The sequence below is a fragment of the Triticum dicoccoides genome, chromosome 7A (assembly GCF_002162155.2).
Source record: "Triticum dicoccoides isolate Atlit2015 ecotype Zavitan chromosome 7A, WEW_v2.0, whole genome shotgun sequence".
NCBI classification, from domain to species: Eukaryota; Viridiplantae; Streptophyta; class Magnoliopsida; order Poales; family Poaceae; genus Triticum; species Triticum dicoccoides.
Genome location: NC_041392.1, coordinates 741,451,535 through 741,469,957, shown reverse-complemented (window position 1 = coordinate 741,469,957; position 18,423 = coordinate 741,451,535). Strand labels below are relative to the sequence as shown.

The 18,423-nt window shown below is 40.1% G+C and overlaps 1 protein-coding gene across 1 annotated transcript; it reads right to left on the bottom strand.

Moving 5' to 3' along the window:
* Nucleotides 1-797: 797 nt before the first annotated feature.
* On the bottom strand, nucleotides 798-2,217 carry LOC119330803 (glucuronoxylan 4-O-methyltransferase 1-like). Its single transcript, XM_037603930.1, has one exon. The coding sequence runs from the start codon at nucleotides 2,049-2,051 to the stop codon at nucleotides 1,143-1,145; it is 909 nt and encodes a 302-aa protein (XP_037459827.1). The 5' UTR covers nucleotides 2,052-2,217; the 3' UTR covers nucleotides 798-1,142.
* Nucleotides 2,218-18,423: the final 16,206 nt, after the last annotated feature.

Sequence of the window (18,423 nt, the reverse complement as noted above, 5' to 3'; positions counted from 1 at the left end):
ACATGCTGCCAAAGCGACCTAGACTACTGCTCACAGCCTATATTAATTCTGCTCCCTCCGTCTCACAATATAAGAGCATTTTTTTGACATAAAAACTATCTTATTATGGGGCGGAGGATGCCAAAAACGATCTTATATTATGAGACAGAGAGAACAGTATCAACATAGGATGGCTAGCTCACGTTAACCCATGTGAGATCCCGTCGGGAGTGTACCCGCTGCACGGATCGCCACGAAGCTCCACCTCCCTTGCTGCTGCCAGCGTCCAGCTGGCCATTTAGAAAGGAAGAACACACATGAAGAAGTACTTTCTTTCAAAAAACAAAGTAAAACACGTGAACACATGCACCACGCGTCACGCTGCTAATCGTCCAAGGACCGCTGGGTTTCACACTAGCAGAAAGATCTTACCGTGATGCACCGCCGTTTACGGGTCGTTCGATGTAACGTGGTAGTTTGCTGAGTTCTAGTTTCCCGAAGTTCGGCAAAGGCTGTTTAGTTTAGGTGTTTGTCAAGTGTCTAGTTATAAAAACTCAGCAAATTAATGAGTGCCGTCGTACTTCCAGCCAAGTATTGTTTGCCGAGAACATATCTCCGCAACACAATGTCGAGTTTTATCCTCGAAACTCAGCAAAGTAGTTCCGTTTCAAAAAAAAAAAAAAAAACTCAGCAAAGTAGCCAATTCTAGTAGTGTACGATTTAACCTCGTTACCAAATTGTTGTACTCACTCACCTGATCATGCAATTATCCTGCATTTTCCAAAAGATTACTAACTTGTATAAGTTGCCTTACCATAAATTGCAAGTAGTATTCATATTCATCAGAGCTGGTATTATTGCTACAAACAAATAAATCTCATTATCCTCGGATCTCCATTATGAGCAAGATAGAAAAAAAGATAATGGATAATTACAACATATTGTTTGCCTGACACAGGTTCCACTCTTGATCTCTGGACTATGCGATCATGAACCGATCGTTTCTCGATCCGACGGACCGGATCAAGTGCAACATAATTACCTCCAATATAATGGTGTATGTATGAACTGGGCTTCAGTCTATATATGCTGTGTCTTGAGGTATGCTTGATCAAGGTAAGTGCAGCTAGTCATGCTAGTACACTGGACGATAATAAAAAAAATTAACTGAGAGGGCAGAAGGGCGTGCCGGGCTTCTCCCTGTGGCTGGGGATGACGAAGTGCCTGATCCTGCCGACCTGCTCGGCGAGGTACGCTTCGCAGAGGAACGCCTTGGAGAACCTGTCCTCCACCGTCCGGTCCACGTCGTGCACGAACACGTCGGTGGCGCCGTCGCCGGGCCGCCGCGCGCGCGCCACCATGCCGGCGGTGTAGATGGCACCCATCCTCCCGGGCGCCTCGGGCACCCACCCCGTGGGCGCGTCCACCATGACGAGGTCCCACTCCACCTCGTGGAACGCGGCGGGGAGGCCGCGCAGCGCCAGCCGGCAGGAGGCCTCGGCGGCGGCGGCGAGGTCCGGCTGCGCGGTGCAGCCCGGGTGGTCCCGGAGCGCGATGAGGTCGTCGGCCTCGGTGAGGCGGGTGTCGTAGACGACGTGGTAGGACTCGAGGCCCGGGTGCTTGGCGCGGACGGAGGCGATCCAGGACGCGTCCTCCTCGAGGAACACGGTGCGGCCGCCGTGGTTGAGCGCCGCCCACATGGGGCTGTCGAGGCCCAGCCCGAACACCAGGAAGTTGCAGGGCGAGCGGCGCTGCAGGACGCGCAGCGACACCCCGATCTCCGCCGCCGTCTGCTGCGGCGTCGAGTTGGACGTCGCGTAGTGCACCAGCGCGTCGGCCACCGGCGCCGGCAGCTTGGAGCACGACCCGTCGCCGCTAAGGTGCAGGTGCGAGGAGGCGGCAGAGCCGGGGGAGGAGGAGGAGGAGAAGAGCGTGCGCGCGGAGAAGAGGAGGAGGAAGGCGGCGAGGGCGGCCACGACGAGGAGGCGGAGGCCGAGGAAGCTCTGCAGCTTGGCCTTCATGGCGACTAGGTGGAGGGCCTTCCGGGCGTGCACCGGGCTCGACATGGACATACGGACGGGCAGCAAGCGACCAAGAAAGCCTCCACGGTTCTCCTTGTTGCCCGTCCTACTCCAATCGGTTCTTGGTTCGCGAGAGGTTTATAGGCGGGGCGATGATGATGCTTGAAGGAATGGCGTTGAAAGATTGGTAATGGAGGGAGGCTCAGATCGATTGTGATGATGGGATTTGGTGACGAGGACAAGAGACCTGCAAACTTTGGTGTAGGGTGGATGGATGGACGGATGGATGGAGACGGGCGGACGGATGGATCATTTGTCTTCTGGGGCTCTTTTTCGGTAGATGGCCTGGAATGGGCCGAATGTGGTGCCTGCGTCTACAGTATTTTATTCTCTCTTTTATTTTTTGTCTTGTTCCCAGAAAAAACTGCTAGACTAAAACTCCTTTAGTTACTAAAAAAACTAAAAATCCATTAGGAAATCAAAAAATCTAGATACAAATGGAGCCAAATAAATATTATTAGATAATAAAGCGCACCGTATTTTTATGCTGTATTTAATTAGCATTATTGATGTTTATATTTTGCAATAAACTTTGTCAAATTTTACACTTCAAAAAAATATTATATGCACTATATTTTAGAACAGAGAGAATATTGATTTAAGTTAATACTTCAGGATAATATTTTCTATCTAATTGTTGTTCAAGTCAGGATACTCGGTTGTCATCTCTAACTGGAAAAAGGGGAATTTCTGGATTTCTCTGAATTTCTGGATTCTATAAATTAGTTTGTCCTTATTTGGTCTTCCACTTTTATTGATAATAGATGATACCCCGCACATTGTTGCGGGAATATTTTGCAAATTTCAATGTGATTAAACATGAATATTTGAAGTAATAATATAACAGGCTAAAACTGTAATACATATAATTGTAAAATCTTTATTAAATCATATTCGAATGAAAATTCTTATATATGTTTGCATGTGGAAATGGGTCTCTTTTTCATGCATGTTGCATGATGAGGTGGCATGCTTGCATGTTGAGAGGCATATGGTAGACGGGGTGGGCCTTTTCGTATGCATGTTGTGCGTTGATGTGGCATGCTTGCATGTTGAGAGAAATAATTAGTGGGGGCTAGCTATTTAGATATAGAAGATTTGTATTGCTTTGCAAATTCAACCCTAATGCATCTAGAAGAGACTGCATGTTGAGGATAACTCAACTAAATTGTTTAGGAGGAACTAATTTTGATTCCGGAATGGAGAAATAAATATAAGGCATCTCTAACTGTTGATAAAGTTTGATTACATACGCTATTTCACTAATTGCTTTCAAGTATTTTGGTTGACTAGTATTGGACCGATCTCAGCTTTTCACGTCCCTTCACTAGGATGACTTTGGACTTGTAAAACTTTTGTAATATTTCAGTATTTTTGATTCATCTGAAGTTGTAATTAATAGACTTGTACTATGGATACTACAATGAATGATAAGTTTTCTTTGTACTTATGTATTATAGTGTTTCATCTCATTGGCATGGGTACAGAACTAGTAATAAAATATTAGATCATTTACATACATAACTAGAAACGGTTATTGGTACCAAACCGCCTGTAAAACACAAGGCATATTACAAGAGGTTATATATTTGAAACTTCCTGTGCTATTTGAGGTACTGGAGGCGATTTCCAAAATGCGCCAGATCGAGTATTAGCTACACAGGCTTTGAGGCAGAATGGGAAACCACCACCGCTCGATATACCAAAACCGCTTGTAATGCTCGATTCTCTACTATTGGTTGTGGCTTGTATATGACGTGGAAAAGATAGATCTTCTGCTCCCCTAAATCAAGAAGATGCATCTTCTTCTTAAGCCTTTGGGTCCTTTTGTATGTGACCTGTATTGGCCTCCAGGATTGAAACCGACGCAGACATCAAATCCTTAATGACTAAGAAAAGTAAATCTCCTTAGTCTATTTGACTCGGGAGTCCCTGGCATAGTTCCTATTTTTTTTTGAAGAAAAGGGGCCCCCACCCCATTTTATTAAAAACAAGGGGAAACAAGCCACATAAGTGTTCACATCGCTCGGGCTGAGCCAAAGCAGCCCACCTAAAAAAACTTAAACCCCCGCATCTAGCCACAAAAGTTGGGGGACAATATGAAATATCTCAAACGCAATGAAGGAAAGGAAATTAATCAGTCAGGCTAACTATTATAGGCCATCAACGTTTTAGATTGAACGCTCTCAGGATGAAGCCTCACTTGTCACTCCTTTAGCCTGCCCATATCATCGTCTCCAAGCGATGTTCATAAGCTCTCCTCTTTGCTGATCCAGGAGCAACATATACTTTCTCAATAAGATTGATTGACTATCCACACAAAGAATGCTCTATTGATGAAGCATCACACTTAATCTTCCAAGAAGAATTTGGGTATTTTTCCATACCGCACCCTGAAAACAAGATCACAAATTCCACAATGTCAATAAGCCCGACATTACAACAACACATGATATACCAACCATAAACTTTTTTATTTTTGGCACACCACAAAATAGATAGATCAGATATGTTACAAGGAGTTTTGAAGTTAAAGAACTTTGCAACATCCCTCCAAATCTCTTTCGTGACAAGACAATCAAAGAGTAGGTGGTGAATAGACTCGGCCTCGCCACAAAAAAAGACAAGTCAAACCATCTACATGTTATCTTTTACTCAAGTTATCTCTTGTTAAGATTTTATTGTAGAAGGCCAATCACACAAAATCAAATAACTATGGAGAACAATAATTTACCAAAATTCTTCCAAATAGGTGTACAACCCCCTTCCCAATTAATCATGTTATAAAATGAATGAACAAAATAAACCCTAGAAGGTTAAGCATCCACAAAGGTTAATCAGCATTAGCATTAGGAATATAGGTCAACAAGACAACCAACATATCATGCCACCTAACTAGGAAACCAACATCCACACACCTCCTAAAGGACAACTTAAGAGTTCATCTTTACCAAACTGCGCAACATGACAATTTTGTTGTTAGCAGATATCAAATACATCCCAAAAGTATGTCATTAAAGTTGTAGCACCTACCCAATGTCATGGAAAAAGCCAATGAAGTTACCATTCCCAATATACCATTTATAAAAAGGTTGAACCGTAGCCAGAGCCCAAGTCACACCCATCCAAAAAGGGGACCCAATGTTTGTTTTAGACCAAAGACATGCTTACACGTTTTGCACTTGTAGTTCAGTAGTGCAGTACAATTTTTGTTTTCACTCATAAAAAATCCCTGGCCCAGGAAGGTAAAAGAGCCATGCTAAAATCTACTAAATTCAGAACACCTAAACTCCCAAGCCCTTTTTCTGGGACACAAGCCCCCAATTTTCTAGGTGATATCAATGAGTATCTCCAAGATTCCCCAGAAAAATTGAGCCATTTGTGAAGTGACTGCAATAATCGCCCACTTAGCAATTTAATAATCGGCATCGGATACATAGGAATGCTAGTGTTTGCAGCAAAACCAATTTGGCTTCATAACTAAGAAGTTTGCCCTCCACCAATAAATTCTCTTGATTATCTTATCTATAATAGGTTGAATGTCCCCTCTCCGAAGTTTAAGATAGTGCAAGCGAACACGCAGATACTTGAGAGGAAAGGAGCCAATCATGCAACATTTTTTTGAGATAAAATCTTAGAAGCTCAGCATCAAGATTAATTGTAAATAAGTCACATTTGTCATAGTAAATCTTCATACTAGATAACTGGTCAAAACATGATAATATTTTTTTATATTTCTAGCATAATTGCGGTTCGTGTCAAGCAATGGTATCATATCATCATCGTATTGCAAACTTAATATTCTACTAGGTATTATATGAGAATTATCCCAGAAATAATATTTTCTTTGAAATCTTTTGGCCATCACACGACAGAAAACATCAGCTAGTAAATTGAAAAGCATGGGGGATAGAGGATCTCCTTGCTTTAAGCCTTTGCCACCAACAAAATAGGAACCATTAACATCATTTATCCAAACATAAAAGGAGCTTTGTTGTAGAATATAAAGAATCCACCCAATCTACATCTTTTCCAAACCCCCTAGAGGTTAGCATCTCCACTAGGAAATCCAAGTTCACCCGGTCATACACTTTTTCATAGTCTAGTTTGAGGATAACCCCAGGCTTACCAGCATTGTACAACTATAGTTTCATGAGATGTAAAAAAACTCCCAAGAATGAACCTCCCTCACGCAAATGTAGATTGACATGGAGAAAATAATCTTTGACCATGGAGGCACACTAGCATAGGAACCCATGATAGCTTCCTTAATTTCCTGCTCAGAGAAGAATTTTTCCAGAAGATTTTTTTCACTTTTAGAGACCAACTCCTCATCTAACCAAAAAATTCCACCCAGGTGTATGTTAGGTTTAAGTTCAAGCCCCAAAAGGTACTTACAGAAGATAGTAGCAATTTCAAGCATGTCTTTAGTGGAATAAACTGGCCCATCAGGACCATTAAGAAGAGAGGCGATTTTCCCTTCTACATAGTATGTCAAACCTGCTTCTAGTTTCTATAATCTCGTACACCATGAGATAGAAGATTATGTCGGTCTTGTAGATGGGTGCATCCCCCTTATCTTCTCATGTCTCATACAAATGAATGCGGCTGTTGACACATAAACTTATAGCATTCGCCTAATTTTGTTGTATGTGTTGTTTCTTGTAAATTTTATGTTCAAATCACAAAACCATGTTTAGTACATCCAAATGACTTAAACATGATGATTAATTTATGTATAAAATACATTATCCAGTAGCCACAAAAATGTCCAAGAATCCACTATTACTAACTCTAGTTCAAAAAGTGGCATTAAGTTCTAACATATATATGAAAATTCATTGACCCTCTCTCATGTAGATTAGGCACATGCAAAGTATATTTTCATTTTTTTATTTCGGTACACCGAGTTGGGTTAGTAAAGTTAAAATAGTAAACAAGAAGTGGATTATGATAAGGATTTAATAAAAATCAACTTGCAGGAATGGAAAAGTCAAAATATCTCACATACTCCTACTAGTTTTCAAATGGAGTCGAGCTAAGATTTAAGCGCTAAGGTTCGGTCATGATGTCGTAATAATATGAAAACGACTAGAAATTTTAGGTGCGGTCGGCACTTTTTTCAGCCCAGTACGTAGTTGGGACTTTACGAGGTGGCGTTGGTTGTTAGTTACTGATGTGATAAGATTAAAGATCGCAGGTCACTAGCTTTCCTTGAGGAAAGGACAATGATTTGGTTAAAGTGGTTGGGAACTTTAGCTACCAAGAAATTATGGCTGCCTCCTGGGTTCCGCTTGTTGCCCGGCCTATATAGTCGGTTGTTGGTTCGTGAGAGGTTTATAGGCGATGATGACCGATGCTTGAAGGAATAGCGTTGAAAGATTGGTAATGGAGGGAGGCTCAGATCGATTGTGATGATGGGATTTGGTGACGAGGACAAGAAACTTCCAAACTTTGGTGTAGGGTGGATGGACGAACGGATGGATGGAGACGGACGGACGGATGGATCCTTTGTCTTGTGCGGCTCTGTTTCAGTAGATGGCCTCGAATGGGCTGAATGTGGTGTCTGCGTCTACAGTATTTTATTCTTTCTTTTATTTTTTGTCTTGTTCCGAGAAAAAACCTGCTAGACCAAAACTCTTTAGGAAATAAAAAAAATCCAGATAGAAATGGAGCCAAATAAACATTACTATATACTCTACATCAAACATATTTTTATATTGTATTCAATTGGTATTGTTGATGTTCATATTTTTACAATAAACTTTGTCAAATTTTACTAAGTTGGACTTCAAGAAATTATATGCACTATATTTTAGAACAGAGAGCATATTAATTCAAGTAAATACTTGAGGTATAATATTTTTTATTTAATTGTTGTTCAAGTGAGGACACTCTGTTGTCATCTCTAACTGGAAAAAGGGGAATTTCAGGATTTCAGGATTCTATAAATTAGTTTGTCCTTATTTGGTCTTCTACTTCTACTTATAATGATGATACCCCGCAGATTGTTGCGGGAATATTTTGCAAATTTCAATGTGATTAAACATGAATATTTGAAGTAATAATATAACAGGCTAAAATTGAAAATACATATATTTTATTATGTTTGATTACTATAGTTGTAAAATGTTTATTAAATCATAATCGAATGAAAATTCTTATATATGTTTGCATGTTGAAATGGGTCTCTTTTTCATGCATGTTGCATGATGAAGTGGTAGTCTTGCATGTTGAGAGACATATGATAGAGGGGGTGGGCCTTTTCTTATGCATGTTGTGCGATGATGTGGCATACTTGCAAGTTGAGAGAAATAGTTGGTGGGGGCTAGCTATTTAGATATAGAAAATTGTATTGCTTTGCAAATTCAACCCTAATGCATCAAGAAGAGACTGCATGTTGAGGATAACTCATCTAAATTGTTTAGGAGAGACTGAATTTGATTCTGGGATGAAGACTTACATATAAGGCATCTCTAACTGCTGACGCAGTTTGATTACATACGTTATTGCACTAATTGTTTTTAAGTATTTTGGTTGATTGGTATTGGACCGATCTTAGCTTTTCACGTCCCTTCCCGGCTCTTATTATGTTACAGGTTGAATATTAATCATTTTTTCGATTTTAAAAGACTTACTGCATGTAATCACTATTTTACTTTGTTTGCATGTTTTCTAAGATATACTCCCTCCGTTCCAAATTACTCGTCGCAGAAATGGATGTATTTAGAACTAGAATACATCTAGATACATCCATATCCACGACAAGTAATTCGGAATGGAGGGAGTATATGTTTAGCTTCTCTTAAGTAAAGGTTTTGGACCTAAATTAAAAAAATTGTACTTTCTTTTGTATTTCTTGATAATTTAGTTCATTGACAAAGTATTTGTGGCTGCCAAAATTCTTTGCCAACTTCTTTTATGCATTTTAATCATTTATTGTGACTACACTTCTTCAAAATTATGTGATTTTGATGCACAAATTTGTAAACCCTGTACAAGGGGGTATACACAGTAAAATACGCGGTGGTGGGACTACGAAAGGATCCCTTCGAGGAATCTCATAGCGAAGGTGAAGACACATGATTTGACAAGGTTCAGGCCCCCGAGATTGGTAATAGCCTCACTCCCTGCCTTTGTCGACCTCTTATTACCCCGAGTAAGGATTCCATGGTTGTATGGTGACAATAGAGCTAAACCCTAAACACAGATCTTATGAATCGATATTGCATAGTTTTTTATGTCGAACATTCCGTTGATGTTCACTAGTAGAAAAACAAGAATTAACAGTGGCCCCCTGAAGCGGTTGTGACCAAGCAGGACAAAGCGGCCTCTAATATTCCACCTAAGGCAGTTGTATTTACCATGGAGGTTGTTGGAAATGAAACCGTTCGTAATAATCCACGGAGGTGGTGTTGAATACCTAACCACCTCTAGTTCTGAAGTATTAGAGGTGACTTTGTAGCTATAACCAACTGCATAGCCGATCACCTCACTCATATCTATTTCCCTCGTTCATCCCACTCTTGATCACGCCTAGATCTTAGATTTGCGATGCCAACCCTCGAGAAGTTGGCGTGCTGCACGTGCTCTCCACCATGCTCTGACTTCCCATTGCCATGACCTCCACCGTTATCATATAAACGAGTAAGGCTAGTACTGAGAACCTCCACATATCCTCCAAAGTTCCCCTAATCCCCTACAAAGAAATTTCAACCTAGACAGTTTGCAGTGCTTAACAGTACAATAAGTAGATATCATTCTGTAGTGCTACATCCACTGCTTCATTGGTACTACAACTACCGGAATTTGTACAAGTTTAACTTGTGAAACCACAGTACTACTCGTTGTCAGAAAATATGTCGATGGTGTCAGAGCAAGAGGCCTCATGGTCGTGGGTGCCAGCAGGAATGCCCGCTTTCGGTGGTTGTCGCCGTCCTCGGTGTCGCTAAGGCTATGGATCATCTCCTCCATCTCGCTCCTTGCGTTCACTAAAAGGACATGGGTGGCGGTGACCTCGCGCTCGACGTCAAAAAATTCGGCAATGGTACGGTCATGTGCCATCGCCTGGGGTCTGCATGGTTGGCGGTGATGACGGCGATGTCTGCCAGCTTTGTAGCAATTTGGCTCTTGGGAACGACGTGCTCCGCCAACACCGTAACCCTCCACCTTGACCTCCATCCCCTACTCCTCCACCTACATATCCCCCGTCCTCCTCCTCCACTGCCACCTCCGATGATGACTCCGAAGAGGAGCTCGGGTCAGGGGCCACAGCGGTGATCGCGTCATGAGTTGCGACCTCCCTAGCTACCGCCATCGCGATGTGTGCTCGGTGTGGGGAGGGGGTCTGGTGTGCATAGAGGTAGGATGATGGCAGACCATGGCTACGGCGGCAACGAGTGCAGTGGCCGATCTAGAGAGACTTTGTTTGTGCTCCAACAACTACGGTTAGGGTACAAGGTAGCAACAACTTCCATTTATAGTCGGTCGGTTGTATGGGGATTGGCAGGCATGGCCTACGAGGTCATTAGTGCTGGGGATTTAACGAAAATTTCGAACTGCTTCAACTTCTCTTTTAACATGAAAACTGCTACAACTTCTCAGTTTTATCTTCTCTATAAAATGCTAACTGGTTCCACTTATTTGTTACAATCAAAATTGCTCGAACTTCACTGTGTTTATCTTCTCTATGAAATGCAAGCTGCTGCAACTTCCATTTTATCTTCTCTGTAAAATTCTAACTGGTTCCACTTATTTGTTAGAATCAAAATTGTTGCATTTTCTTTGTTTTATCATCTCTATAAACTGCAAACTGGTTTGCACTACTCTGTTATAATGCAAATTTTTAGGACTTCTTTGTTTTATCTTCTCTACAAAGCAGTAGTGTTAACTGCTACATGGATTTAGCTCACATTGCATTATCAATACCCCGCTTATTTGTTGTACACGTAGCTTGATTTTAGTTGCATTGCACAAGAAGAACAGATGGCTAGATGTGTGCTTTAGAGATATAAATAGAACCAACTAATGAAATCAAAAGGCGCGTTCGGTAGAGCTCGAGGCCGGCCACGAACCATGACTGACGAGTTGTGGTCGGTGCACTCGGGGCCCCTCTCAGGACAACACATATATAAGAACATAGGATGCTTTGGACATGTAAAACTTTTGTAATATTTCAGTATCTTTGATTCATCTAAACTTCTAATAGACTTATCTAGGGATACTAAAATGAATGGTATATTTTCTTTGTACTTATGTATTATAGTGTTTCATCTCATTGGCATGGGTACATACCTAGTAATAAAATATTAGATCATTTACGTACATAATTGGCAGCGGTTATTGGTACCAAACCGCCTGTAAAACACAAGGCATTGCTAGCGGTTATATATTTGAAATTGCCTGTGCTATTTGAGGTACTGGAGGTGATTCCCAAAATGTTGATGCTGGATCGAGTATTAGCTACGCAGGCTTTGAGGCAGAATGGGAAACCGCCACCGCTCGATGTACCAAACCGCCCATAATGCCCGATTCTCTACTAGTGGTTGTGTCTTATATATGACGTGGAAAAGATAGGTCTTCTGCTCCCCTAAATTAATAAGATGGATCTTCTTCTTAAGCCTTTGGGTCCTTTTATGTGTGACTTGTATTGGCCCCCGGGATTGAAACAGACCAGCCATCAAATCCTAAATGACTAAGGAAAGTAAATCTCCTTAGTCTGTTTGACTCAGGAGTCCCTAGCATAGTATTTTTTGAGAAAAGGGGCCCCACCCCATTTTATTAAAAACAAGTAGAAACAAGCCACATAACTGTTCACATTGCTCGGGTTGAGCCAAAGAAGCTGACCTAAAAAAATTAAACTCTTGCATTGAGCCACAAAGGTTGGGGGACAATATGAAATATCTCAAACACAATGAAGGAAAGGAAATTAATCGACTAGGCTAACTATTACAGGTCGTCAACGTTTTAGATTGAATGATCCCAAGATGAAGCTTCGCTTGTGACTCCTCCTTTAGCCTGCCAATATCATCATCTCCAAGCGATCTTCAGAAGCTCCCCTCTTTGCTGATCCAGGAGCAACATACACTTTCTCAATAAGATTGATTGAGTAACCACACATAGAATCCTCTATTGATGAAGTGTCACACTTACTCTTCCAAGAAGAATTTGCGTATTTGTCCACACTGCAGCCTAAAAACAAGGTTCATTAATTCCACATTGTCAATAAGCCCGACACTACAATTACACATGATATACCAACCACAAAATTTTATTTTTAGCACACCACAAAATAGATAGAAAAGATATGTTACAAGGAATTTTTAAGTTAAAGAACTTTGCAACATCCCTCCAGATCTCTTTCATGAAAAGACAATCAAAGAGTAGGTAGTGAGCAGACTCGGCCTCGCCACAAAAAAGACAAGTCAAATCTTCTACATGTTATCTTTTGTTCGAGTTATCTCTTCTTAAAATTTTATTGTGGAAAGCCAATCACACAAAAATCAAATATTTGTGGAGAACAATAATTTACCAAAATTCTCCCAAGTAGGTGTACAACCCCCTTCCCAATTAATCATGTTATAAAAGGAATGAACAAAAGACACCCAGGAGGTTCAAGGATCCACAAAGGTTAATAAACATTAGCATTAGGAATATAGGTCAACAAGACAACCAAAAGATTATGCCACTTAACTCGGAAACCAACATCCACACACCTCCTAAAGGTCAACTTAAGAGTACATCTTTACCAAACTTGGGCAACATGACAATTTTGTTGTTAGCAGATATCAAATACACCTAAAAAATATGTCTTTAAAGTTGTTCACCTACCCAAATATCATGGCAAAAGCTAATGCAGTTGCCATTCCCAATATACCATTTATAAAAAGGATGAACCCTAGCCAGAGCCTAAGTCACACCCATCCAAAAAGGGGATCCAATGTTTGTTTTAGGCCAAATACATGCTTACACGTTTTGCACTTGTAGTTCAATAGTGAAATTCAATGTTTGTCTCCTCTCATAAAGAATCTCTTCGCCCAGGAAGGTAAAAGAACCATGTTAAAATCTCCTAAATTGGGAACACCTAAACCCCCAAGCCCTTTTTCTGGGACACAAGCCCCAATTTGCCTGGTGATATTTTTGGGTATCTCCAATATTCCCCAGAAAAATTGAACCATTTGTGAAGTGACTGTGTTAATCGCCCACTTAGCAATTTAACAATGGACATCAGATACATAGAATTTGGCTTCATAACTAAGAATTCTTCCCCTCCACCCACAAGTTCTCTTGATTTTCTTATCTATAATAGTTTTAATGTCCCCTCTCTGAAGTTTAAGATAGTGCAAGAGAACACCCATATACTTGAGAGGAAAGGTGCCAATCTTGCAACACATTTTTTGAGATAAAAGATTAGAAGCTCAATATGAAGATTAATTGCCAGTAAGTCACGTTTTTTTTAGTAAATCTTCACACCAGATAACTGGTCAAAACAGGACAATAACAATTTATATTTCTAGCATAACTGGTTTTGGTCAAGAAATAGTATCATATCATTAGCACATTGCAAACTAACTATGCTACTAGGTATTATATGAGGAATAATCCCAGAAATAATATTTTCTTGAAAGCTTTGGCCAGCATACGAGAGAAAACATCAGTTAGTAAATTGAAAAGCATGAGGGACAGAGGATCTCCTTGCTTTAAGCCTTTGCCACCAACAAAGTAGGAAACATTAACATCATTTATCCAAACATAAAAGGAGCTTTGTTGTAGAATAGAAAGAATCCACCCAATCTACATCTTTTCCAAACCCCCTAGAGGTTACCATCTCCACTAGGAAATCCAAGTTAACCCGGTCATACGCTTTTCCATAGTCTAGTTTGACGATAACCCCAGGCTTACCAGCATTGTACACCTCATGGATAGTTTCATGAGATGTAACAACAATCCCAAGAATGAACCTCCCACACACACATGTAGATTGACATGGAGACAATAATCTTTGACCATTAGGAGAAATTCTATTAGTCATGGCCTTACTGAAAATTTTAACCGAACAGTTAATCAAACTTATAGATTTGAACTTCCTCATATCCCTAGCATTTGGTTCATTAGGAATCCGAGTAATAATAGCATAGTTAAGCCTATGCATTTCCAAAGAGCACATATCAAAATCTCTGACTAAAGCCATAACATAATTTTTAATCAGTTCTCAGAAATGTTGGTAGAATAAAAAGAACAAACCATGTGGACCATGAAGGCCCACTAGCATAGGAACTCATGATAGCTTCCTTAATTTCTTCCTCGGAGAGGGATTTTGCTAGAAGACTTTTTTTCACTTTTAGAGACCAACTCCTCATTTGACCAGAAAGTTTCGCCCAGGTGTATGTTAGGTTTAAGTTCAAACCCCAAAAGGTACTTACAGAAGATAGTAGCAATTTCAAGCATGTCTTTAGTGGAATAAACTGGCCCATCAGGACCATTAAGAAGAGAGGCGATTTTCCCTTCTACATAGTATGTCAAACCTGCTTCTAGTTTCCATAATCTCGTACACCATGAGATAGAAGATTATGTCAGTCTTGTAGATGGGTGCATCCCCCGTATCTTCTCATGTCTTATACAAATGAATGCTGGTATTTCTGTTGACACATAAGTTTATAGCATTAGCCTAATTTTGTTGTATGTGTTGTGTCTTGTAAATTTTATGTTCAAATTGCAAAATCATGTTTAGTACATCCAAATGGCTTAAATACGATGATTAATTTATGGATAAAATACATTATCTAGTAGCCGCAAAAATTTCCAAGAATCCACTATTACTAACTGAAGTTCAAAAACTGGCATTAAGTTCTAACATAGATATGAAAATTCATTGACCCTCTCCCAGGTAGATTAGGCACATGCAAAGTACTTCTTTATTTTTTATTTTGGTACACCGAGTTGGCTTAGTAAAGTTAAAGTAGTAAACAAGAAGTGAGTTATGATAAGGATTTAAAAGAAAAGTCAATTTTCAGGAATTCAAAAATTAAAATATCTCACATACTCGTACTAGTTTTCAAATGGAGTCTAGCTAATTTAAGCGCATCATGTCGTAATAATACGAAAACAATTAGAAATTTTAGGTGCCGTCGGCACTTTTTCCAGCCCAGTAGTTGCGACTTTACGAGGTGGCATTGGTTGTTAGTTACTGATGTGATAAGATTAAATATCGCAGGTCACTAGCTTTCCTTGTAGTAAGGACAATGATTTGGTTAAAGTGGTTGGGAACTAAAGCACATGCCTCCATGAGGAGCATGTCCCAAAAGTGTATCTTACAAAGATATATAACTTCCAGCTTTCAACTTTCAGGTTCTTGGAGAAACTGTTTCTTCTACGTACTTCTAGCCAACAATAGTTAGACCTGATTAATTAGCATAAATAGAATTTGTTGATGCATCCTTGGTTAAATTTCTGTTCAATTAATTTTAGTGCCGAACGATGCCGCTGTTTTTATTAATTTTTTATTTTGCATCTAACGATGCCGCTATTGAACACTACGTACAGAGAATGATTTCCTGATCAAGATTTCTCGACAGAGGTACCATGGCAAGAATGAAGATCAAAGAGACAAGATTCGCATGCACATGTGTACGCACAGGAAATTTCTCACTAGTAGCCACCTAGCTAGTTAGCCAGATTGGTCGCCTGTCTTGTCTAGGACCAGTAAGAGTATTATGCTGTCGCCACTCACCACCATGAGCAGCTTCTTCATCAAGGTTTCCAAGAAAGTTCACCGACTCTCACTGACATCCATTGCGTAAGGTACATCCATGCATGGCCGGTGAGGTGAGGTGAGGTCACATGGCGAGCGTTTCCTTTTGGTTGAGGTGCTTTGTACTGTAGGTGCTACCAAACAACTACTCGGTAGATCGTGTATGCGCCAACTTTGGTGGCTTTCTGACGGGGGGCATGTGTCATCCTCACCAGCTCCGGCGGCCGGCGGCCCACCCGCCATCGCTGATTGGGATCGCGTGCCCCGGCGCTACCGGCTACTGCACTGTTTGTGACTTTGTGTGGGCACAGGTGCGGCCGGCAAGGCTAGGACACGTACGTACGCTCACGGGCTCATGAATATTGCAGCAGATGCTTATGCATGTGCGCGCGGGAGTGGTTATTCGCTAATCTTACTGTCTGATGTGATGATTAAGTCCAAAACCTTATCTACTCTTTGCTTTTTGTTCCTTTGTGGACCCGTCTTTGTGGAATGGTTATTTTTCACTAAGAATATATGAAGCCTTAGTGATAATCATATATGATCCGAAGTTCCAAACCATATATTAAGTTGTACTAATACTTTTTCACTAAGAATATTGCGTCGCACACTCGCACTGACGTGTGGATTACATAGGTTTACACATCGCAGTTGGCATCTTCTCGGCATGGATAATTAAGTTGATGTATTTCGTTTATCAAAGCAGCATCGTTCTCTTTTTATGATAGGTGTTTAGATAAAAGCAGCATCATTCTTTGAGTGGAGTACAGATGGTAGGTGATGCAGTGGCACATGCAATGATGGAGTTGGTTAGTGCGGCAATACACATCACTTTGGCTTGATAGGACATTCACGGTTGGTGGTTGCTAGTCTGGATGGATCAAATGTCACATCGATAGAGAACCAAGCATATGGGTTCCAACTTCATAGTTAGTATTCTCAAAAAAAAAATCATAGTTAGTTTCCCTGATAAATACCCGAAAAAAAAGGTTTCCCAGATAAACAAGAGTTTGCGTATACTCTATCGTTTTCCTCCCTTCTCCCCTGAATTAAGCAAAAAGGGCCCTTTTCAATTTTTAAGGTCTTGATTGGATTGAGTGTAATTTCTTTTTTTGCGCTTCCCAGTATTTAGCTTAAAAATTACACTCAATCCAAGCAAAGCCTAACGTTTCGTTGGATGTCTGAATTGGATTGGGATGCAAGACCAAATCAACCAACGCATTGAAATGGACTGTAATTCAACGAACTTTTATTCGGATGTGGTGGCCTTGCAAGTGTCTTTTGATTGATCCAGAATTTTGTGGATTTTAGCCTTGTGTGGGCTTTTGGGTAAGTTTTATTGTTTGTGTGGGTTAATTTCGAATGGTGCATGCCTTATGGGCCTCACACACATATGCCTTCAACATAAAGGCCGCCACAGGTATTGTTGCGATCCAAAATAGATAAAGACCAAACGTTGGCCAAAAACCCTGTTATGGTTTCAGTAATGAATTTGAAAACGGACAAAATACAGGGAAAACCCTATTTGACGAGCGTTGCGTCAAACTGCCGGGGCTTCGCACAGGCGAAGAGGCCGAGCGATGCAATGGGCCGGCCCATTTTGTGTATACAGTTCGCCTACAACATCATCCAGTTTTACGAACCTTCTAAAAGGGTCGCTGACCCAGTTTTTCCTTTTGCCGGTTTTCCCTTTTCTTTCTGGTTTTTTGGTTTTTTTATTTCATTTTTGTGTTTCTTTTTCTTCTTTCTTTCTTTCTTCTTCTGTCCCTTTTCCTGTTTTTTTTGTTTCTTTTTCCTTTTTCAAGTTTATTCTTTCTTTCTTCAGTCGTTTTTCATTTTTTAAATCTGTTATAAAATTTTAAAAAATGTTCATCAGTCCAAATTTTGCTCATAAATTCAAAAAACACTCACTTTGAATATATATTTTGGGATTTTCAGAAAACGTTTTGGTTCAATTTTCTCACAACTTTCCAGAAATTTTTCAGAATTTCCAATAAAAATCACATTTTATCTTTCTATTCAAATATTCACAAAATGATGGGGAATTCCAAAAAATTCTCTCACTTTCAAAATGTTTTGAAAAATTTGAAAAAGAGTATGTTACTAAAAATTTGTTCGCAGACACAAATATGTTCGAGTTGTTTGAAAAAATGTTCCCGTTTCTAAAATTTGGTCATAAATTTGAAGAATGTTCTGTAATTTCAAAAAATGCTCCAGATTTTTGGAAAAAACACATATTCAAAAAAATTTCACGTTTTTTGAGTTTTTGAAAAAAATGTGTTTCATAAAAATTGTTCGTAATTTCAAAAAAAGTTTGGTTTTGAAAATTTATTTGTAATTTAGGAACATGTCGGGTTTTGAATTTTTATCACAACTTCCAAAAATATTCAGCAATTTCAAAACATGTTCCAGCTTTTCCAAATTTTTTCACATATTCAAATCTATATGCTACAATACACGTACAGAAAATAACATGCAAGGGGAATATCCTGCAATAGAAAGTTCTCAAATACAATCATGATGCAGTATTGTCCACATGTAGTCATTTGCTCCGGTGGCTAGCAGCCCTTGTGGGGGAAAGTGACGTCACTGGGTCGATTCCTTGCGCCGTCA